Genomic DNA, 8,311 nt, shown 5'->3' on the forward strand with positions numbered 1-8,311 from the left:
ACCACCTCATCTGTCTTCATTCTCAGTCTCTAGGGGTGGGAATCAACAGGGCTCAGGTGATTATTATATGGATTTCTAGGATACAGTATGATAAAATATAATATATGTCATATTTGTGATCTTTTACTCGTTTCTCTTTCATCTGATTCTGAACTGGATTTTGACATTTTGAACAATCAGCAAATGTACAAAAAAAAAAAACATTATACACATGGTGTCACTTTTGCCTTAAAGATTTGGAGTCTGTATAATTTTTTTTATGTAATATTAAATTTTAAAACACGTTTTTAATCTATTTTAACATGTAATTTATTCCTTTGATGGTAAAGCTGAATTTTCAGCATCATTACTCCAGTCTTTAGTGTCACATGATCCTTCAGAAATCATTCTAATATGCTGATTTGATGCTCAAGATACATTTCTTATTATCATCAATGCTGAAAACAGTTTTGCTGCTAAATATATTAGTGGAAACCATTTATATATATATATATATAAATATATATATATATATATATTATATATATATATATATATATATATATATATATAATATATATATATATATATATCTATATATATATATATATATATAATATATATATATAGGATTCTTTGAATAATACAAAGTTTAAAAGAAGCAATTATTTGAAATAGAAATCTTTTTTAACATTATAAATGTTTTTACAGACACTTTTCCTCATTTAATTAAAAATCAAAATCTTACTGAAATACAATTACACATTAATTCTGCCATTCAACGAATGCAAATGACTTTAGTTAAGCAATCTAAGTTTTATTTATATATACATTCAAGAATGTAACTCAAATGCATTAAATGTCACAAAACAATTTCGTGTATTAATCTAATCATGTATTATTCTATACATTTCTGATTCTGTTGTGCTATTTTTTTTTACTTAAGCAGCCCTACATGGGAATCCTGATGGACCACTTGAATTCATCAAATACCTGTCTCTCAGGTTGGCACGTGAAGTAAACCACTCCAAAAGGCTTGCGTTCACACACATCACTTCACAAGCGTCTTATGTAAAGGCTGAAACTCTATTTGATTATTATTGTAACCTCTGTCACTCAGAGCTGCCCACTCAAATTAAACCATTCATCCCAGGACCCTAATGTTGCCCCCCAAGCCTCAGTGTATATTTGAAATGTATCGCTTTACAAAGAGCCGCTGGAGAGCTCGCCCCTCCATCTGGATCCCTGCTTCTCTCCTCACCCACATGACAGCCCGGCGGCACTCAGCGCCCCAGCCGTCAGTCTGCAAAGTGCCCAAATTCCCACCCAGCCAAAACAAACAGGCCAACGAGCATCACATTCTCCATATAAAGCTCACATCCAGTGAAATAGATGTCGTCAGGGCAAGTTTAGACTACAAGAGTACGTATGTACTATCAGAGCTTCATATCGAAGACAAATGGGGGATCCATTTCCTCACAGATCAGCTCTTTGGCAGGCTGAGAGAGTCAACGTGAGCACTGGATTGGATGGAGAGGTGAAATGTTATTTCATCTGTACTCATGTGTGTGTTTGTAGAGGAATGTGGACAATATATTTGACTGCATGGGACTTAAAAGGCATGTTTATTATTGGGCCAAAAGAGTGTCGTTGACAGAGAGCAAGAAAACGTCAGAGTAGAGAGCCTGGTGCTTTGTTGAACAGCTGTGATCATACTGTCCAAATGATTAAAAGAAAAGTACAAGAGCTAAAATTGTTTAATGTAGAATATTTGCTGTTTTAAGAAGACCTAAAACCAGACTTATTATATAAAATATTATGAACACATAAGCAGTGTTTCATATGCCAGTGTTTTCTAGCAAAAGTGCTATTATCAAGGTTTCTTTAAAACAAAACAAAAAAACTTTGACAAAAAATATATTTTTTCTGAAACATACTGTATGGTATCATAGGGTATGTAAAAATATGAACTACAGGTCAGTATTCACAGCCTAAAACAGCTACTGTACGAATGCAAAGAGCCTGACAAGTTTGAGAAAGACTTCCTAAAAGATTACCCAAATCTGTATGACTTTCTTTTTTCTGTACAACATAAAAGAAGATATTTTGAGAAATGTAAACGAACGTTCTTCAAAATATCTTCTGTTCTGCAGAAGAAAGAAGTCACACAGGTTTGGAAAGACATTAGGATGAGGGATAAATGATGACAGAATTTAATTTTCAGGTGAAGTACCCCTTTAAGACTTCCTTATGTAAATGAGGCTTACCTTCATCATTAGGCATTAATATGTAAGCAATATGTTAATGAGCATCAATGTTGTGACATCATTCATGTGATATCAGTAATTATTTCAAGGGAGTGTGATGTGTTTCCATGTTATGAAACTTGCAACAAATTTGGTAGTTTTTTTTTTTTGTTAGTTTTTGGTGAAAAGCTGCCATCATTCATTATTAGCACAGTCAATTCAATATGTTAATTGACTGAGATTAATTATAGATGGTTCACTCAGACACACTAAACAGAAAAGGGATTTTCTTAGTAAAATCATGTTTATATATATATATATATATATATATATATATATATATATATATATATATATATATATATATATATATATATATATATATATATATATATAAAATTATTTTAGTTTATCTGCTGCATAACATGTAAATAGATGTGATTTAAATTGAAATTGCCAGCACTATTAATTAACAAAATACAGTCAAAACAAAAATCCTTTCACACATGTATATAATGCAAGGAAAGCTGACGAGGGTAACAGCTGCTCACTCACCAGGTGTTGAAGTCTCCATTCTGAAAGTGGAACTGGCTGTAGATGTCTGGACTGAGGCCTGGCTCAGGGGGCATCATACCGTCTGCACACACACACACACACACACACACACACACACAGAGTACATAGAGCAAACAAACGTATGAGACAGCAACCCAGCAGAGCCACTTCCTCCCAGCGGCTCTCCTCATCTATCTTCCTGACAACCTCTCACTACGAAAAGCCTTTGATGACAACAACTCAAGCCAAAATCCAGCATCACAATCCCCATGCAAAAGTCTGGAAATCTAAATGTAAGGCTTTAACTTTCTGTGTCTGTCAAGTTGTGGCACAGCATGTCAATCAAGTCGTGTTAGGAGACAAGTAGTGTCAGCCATGTTCCTCTGCGGGGTGTTTGGGGTATATGTGTGGTTTCTAACCAGTGCTGTAGAAGAGATCGGGCTGCTCCAGGGGTCCGGGTCTTCTCCGTACAGGTAGGGCTCAGCTTCCTCCATCTGTCTGCTTTCCACCATCTCCAGCCACTGTGAGTTATGCCAGCAAACTTCTCACTTTGGATCTTCTTCCCCCACTCTTCATCATACTCCTTTGCAGAACACACACAAACATGTATATTTATTCGCGTGAGATGTGTTACTACCCTCTAACCTAAATTATTACATGCAGCTGTGCAAATTCGTACATTTCAAGTTGTCAAAACAGCGCTGCCACTCTGTATCTCAGTGCCAGCTCAACTTGAACTCTCCACAAGAGATTTCCAGTGAATATCTGAGAGAGAGGGTCCCAAACAGTGTCAGGCCTGGCAATCTACCATTTACCGTTGCACAGACTTCTAACATCATCTGAAGAAGATTTATTTCATCCCACAAAGAGGGCTTCTGTCTGAGCAGGGTTTTCCCTATAGGCTGTGGCCGCTGATGGTGCCACAGAGAAACAGAGCTCTGGCTGAATCCAGTGAAGTCAGTGATTAAAGGTGCAGAGCCCACAGACACACATTACACTTTCTGCCCAGCCTGCACTTTTTGGTGAGATTTTGTGTTATTGGATTTATTATTGGATTTGCCAACCCACTTTGTCTGTGTCAGCCTCCATCTTCATAAACCTCTTCTAATGAAACTAATGGGAGAAGTGTGACTAGTTATTTAGGTGTATAACAAATACTAATCAATCAATTCACATATACGCTACCGTTCAAAAGTTTGGGGTCGGTCTGATATTTTATGTGTTTGAAGGAAGTTTCTTATGCTTACCAGGGCTCTATTTATATCAAAAATACAGTAAGAGCAATAATATTGTAAAATGCAATCATTTTAATATATTTTGAAATGCAATTTATTCCTGTGATGGCAAATCTAAATTTTTTAGCATCATTATTCCAGTCTTTAGTGTCACATGATCCTTAGAAATCATTCTAATATGCTGATTTGGTGCTCAAGAAACATTTCTTATTATTATCAATGTTGAAAAAGTTCTGCTAGTGCTGCTAAATATATTTGTCAAAACCATGATATATTCTTTTAGGATTCTTTGATGAACACAAAGTTTAAAAGAAGCAATTATTTCAAATATAAATCTGAAAAAAATCTGAACGGGGATATGAATGATCTGAAAAAAAAAGAAAAAAAAAAAAGAATTATTTTCTTAACAATCTAAATCTTACTGAGCCTAAACACGTCCTTTGCATAAAACTCACTCCGTAAATGATGATTAAAAAGTTAAACCATCTCTGCTGAGACAAAGCATTTAACGTACCCATACTGAGGAAGAATTTTTTTTCATTAGCGTAGCATTAGCTCTGTAGGCTGAGGCAACAGAGGGGTGCAGGGTGCAGGAGGGGGTCTGCTGGAGCTTGGAGCTCAGAGCTCAGCCAGCTCTCTGTCCCAGGGTCTAAAGGCCCACAGAGGCGTCCTGCCGCCGCCTGCTCCGCTGAATGAAAATATGGATTAATCAGCCGAGGCCCCCTGTGGTAGAACCTGAGTAAATAAGCCCTGTTTCTCTTTTCTCTGCTCTGTCCATTCATCATGTGGACAGCAGTGCAGAGCTGCGCGGGAGCCCGGGGCTAGAAGCCGATGCAAAGCCCAGAGGGCCAGTGAGAGTACACACTCACACAAACCGGCACCCACGATTTTAAAGGAATAGTTCAGCTTAAAAAGAACATTCTGTCATCATTTAAACACCTGTATGAATTATTTTCTTCCATGGATCATGAAAGATAATTTGAGAAAAGTGTTTTTTCTTTGTCAAAGGCCAAAACTGTTCGGTTACGAACATTCTTCAAAATATCTTCTTTTTTGTTCTGCAGAAGAAAGAAAGTCATACAGGTTTGGAACAACTTGATGACAGAAGTTTCACCTTTGGGTGAACTATGCCTTCACTACTCCATCACTAGAACCTTCCAAGCAGATGTAGATGCATTGAGAATCGTTTTGAAATTTGATCATTACTCCCAGTAACCATGTAATGTAAACAATGTAAACAATCTAATCAAATGCTTATTATTATAATTTTTTTATTTAAATAATGTATAAATAAAAGGATTTGAAGTTTGCACCCCAGGTTGTATCAACTTTTTAAATTTATATATATATATATATATATATATATATATATATATATATTACAATTTTACAGTAGTCTCCTCTAATTCATCACTTTTTCTTGTGATTTGTTGCTGTGTTTATCAACAGTGACAAATGATTATAGAAGTATCTTAAAGACTTTAAGCAAGGCCTCGACACTTCTGATTTCGACAATTTCAATAGTCCGCTTTAGACATTCTACTAACTATAAGGAAATTTGCAACTACATGTCAATGTAAAAGTGACTTATATACAGCAGAATGTCTAAAGTGGACTATCAAAACAAAGAGTACAAATTAATCCCCAAAACTTCCAACAGTGGTACCTTTCTGAAGGTATAATTATTTACCAAGATAATCTGAATTAATCAATTAATTAAGCTTGAGATGGCACAATGCAATATATTAACTTTTAAAAATGTATACTTATTTATAAAACTTACTTTAAAATTACCTTAAGTGGAAAAAGTATTTTTCATAGAATGGCTGATGAAAATATAAATCTGTATACTTGATATCAATGTCAAACATGTCAGTCTGCTGAGCCAGAGCTATACATCTGCACTTTCTCTGTCACCACGGATACAAACCAGATGCCACATGCACGCTTTCATGTGGCCGAGGCTTAACGAGCAAGCTAATAAAGTGAATGAAACACTTCCCCAAACAAACCTGCCTCTTAAGGGTTCACCACCAATTACTGCTATCTAATGTCAGTGAGTGGGCATTAACTGCAGAGATCTTATCGCCACTGTAAACACACATGGTCAGCATTGAGCAAAAACACACACACACACACACACACACACTCACAAAACACACACACAAACACACACACACACACACACACACACTGAAGTCTCTGATTTGGATTTGAGTGCACATATGTAGTGGGGTATTTTGTGGATATTTACAGCAATAATGTCCAGAGTGTTGTCACAAACCTGCCGGATCTCCATATTTTTGTCGTGCATAAGGTTGATGAGGTAGGCTGGGGCCTCTCTGAGATACGGTTAAGGAGTTCACAATTCACTGACAGTTAAAGCCTAGTAATCGTGACGTCTCAATTACCATTATTACAAGTTACAATAAGTGAAAAATATTTGCGTCTACATCAAAGAGAAAGGTCTTGATATTTTATCATGCAATGTAAAAACCTGCAAATGTTTACATTTTATTTTAGCCAGTAATTCCTAATGTACAGTCTTCATTCTTAAATATTTAGACTGAGCACTTAAGTGTATTAATGCTGTGATAGAATTATTCATATTATTAATAATTATTATTTATTAGACAGTATTTAGTATTATTAATGTAAAGAAGTAATTTGCCATTATTAACAAAGCCACACATAGACCAATTTTGGCCATCCTTGTCATAGAAATACAAAATTATTAATTATTAACAAGAAATAACAACTGAGTATGAGGGTGTGAACAGCTCAACAGCTCAGTGTAAAACTGCCATATGATTACAACAATTTTGACCAAAATCTGACAAATATCTTGTACTGGAGATGAAGTCTTCAATTTTGTGGTCTCAGTCTTTAGACTTCTTAAAACCACATAAAAATGTCTGCATTTGAGTCCCACTGGTCTGGTCTTAGCCAGTCTGATATTGATCTTGTATTGCTATTGTACTGTAAAATGTCTTGTCATGAAACCTTGAAAAAAGTGCTTTGTGGTGGAACATCAAAAATAGAAATTAACATGTCTGAATCAATCTAACTACATCAAGTCTGACTACATTAGTCCATTTTTTTTGGATCAGATCAAGTATAAATAGATCCGTAGAGTAACAATTATATCCTGCCACTTTTTACATTGCAGTCAAACTTTTGTCTTTTTTTCTCCTTCTGTCTAGATGTGAAAATAATCAATACTGCAGTTAAATGTAAGAGGAAATTAAGACTGAAGAACCCAACAGTATCAACGCAACAGTGAACACAGAACAATTTACAAAACATCTGCACAGATAAACATGCCTACACACAGAAAATCAATGTATTATAACAAGGATACGAGTGTCCTTAATGATGACATCTCTGGTGGCCTGGTGGAAGACCATCTGGTAGAAAAAGTAGATGATCTGACACACAGATTCATTGTCTTCCTGTTGAGCTGATAACAGCAACACAACCAGATGAAGAACATTACTTTGACCTCACGAAATAAAGCATTTTGCTTCATATGAAGGATTCAATCAATTATGTTTCCTCACACAGACATATTATTATATGAAGGCAGTGTCCTTATCATGAGAATATCTGCACATCAGCATTAAGCTGTAATGTGATACGGCAAACCAACAAACATACACACTCCAGTGCAGCTGCGCAGGCATTTCCCATCCAATGGAGCCTGTTCATGTGAGCTGACGTTCAAAACCTCCTCCGGTGGATCATGTTTATGTATGAAGGCTCTCGTGAGAAGCCACCATTTGGGGAGAGTATCAACTTTTCCTCTGAATTGATATAGAAAGCTCCTATGGAGAACTGTGCGGTTGTAGCTGCCCCCTCCTAACTTTAATGAAAGCCTTTATTTCAATTTTGATCTGGCTCAGAATGCTATCGTCCCCTGGGATCGAAATTCCTCCAGAAGAATGATAGCAAAGAGGCTAGCTGCTCCATGGGACCAGAAACTGAATACCGCTAAAGCAAGGAGCTGTACAAGCTTTGCACAAGCTACAAATAACATCACAGAGAACATGTCAGCACCTCTTCAGATGAGAAAGAGCCAGTGAACGAGTATACGAACACAAGTGCTGAAACGTTGTGTATAAATAAAACAATACCCAAGCATCCGTCAATGCAGCGTTGCCACATAATGCTTATCACGAGAAAAACAAATGTCAGATTTGTTATTGCATTGTTGTGATCAAAGTTATAAAGTATTATATGGCAAGTAGTGCAAAAACATTTCAGATGTTGAATTTCATGTAATTGTGTCTAGAGTGG

The 8,311-nt window shown here is 36.0% G+C and overlaps 1 protein-coding gene across 1 annotated transcript; it reads right to left on the reverse strand.

Moving 5' to 3' along the window:
• Positions 1-2,778: 2,778 nt before the first annotated feature.
• LOC122134275 (kinesin-associated protein 3-like) lies at positions 2,779-8,136 on the reverse strand. Its single transcript, XM_042772079.1, has 4 exons — positions 7,377-8,136; positions 6,300-6,355; positions 3,200-3,363; positions 2,779-2,862 (listed from the first exon to the last, which is right to left on the reverse strand). Coding segments are annotated over exons 1-4 (267 nt in total). The 5' UTR covers positions 7,423-8,136; the 3' UTR covers positions 2,779-2,861.
• Between the last annotated feature and the right edge of the window lie 175 nt (positions 8,137-8,311).

Source organism: Cyprinus carpio, chromosome A2 (assembly GCF_018340385.1).
Source record: "Cyprinus carpio isolate SPL01 chromosome A2, ASM1834038v1, whole genome shotgun sequence".
Taxonomy (NCBI): domain Eukaryota; kingdom Metazoa; phylum Chordata; class Actinopteri; order Cypriniformes; family Cyprinidae; genus Cyprinus; species Cyprinus carpio.

Bases quoted from the DNA above. Each gene is read 5' to 3' on its own strand.
- LOC122134275 (XM_042772079.1), bottom strand. From the start codon at position 7,422: ATGGTCTTCCACCAGGCCACCAGAGATGTCATCATTAAGGACACTC. The intron at 6,356-7,376 runs GTATCCTTGTTA...CGTATCTCAGAG, and splicing joins TGTCATCATTAAGGACACTC to AGGCCCCAGCCTACCTCATC. The intron at 3,364-6,299 runs GTTTGTGACAAC...TGTTCTGCAAAG, and splicing joins AAAATATGGAGATCCGGCAG to GAGTATGATGAAGAGTGGGG.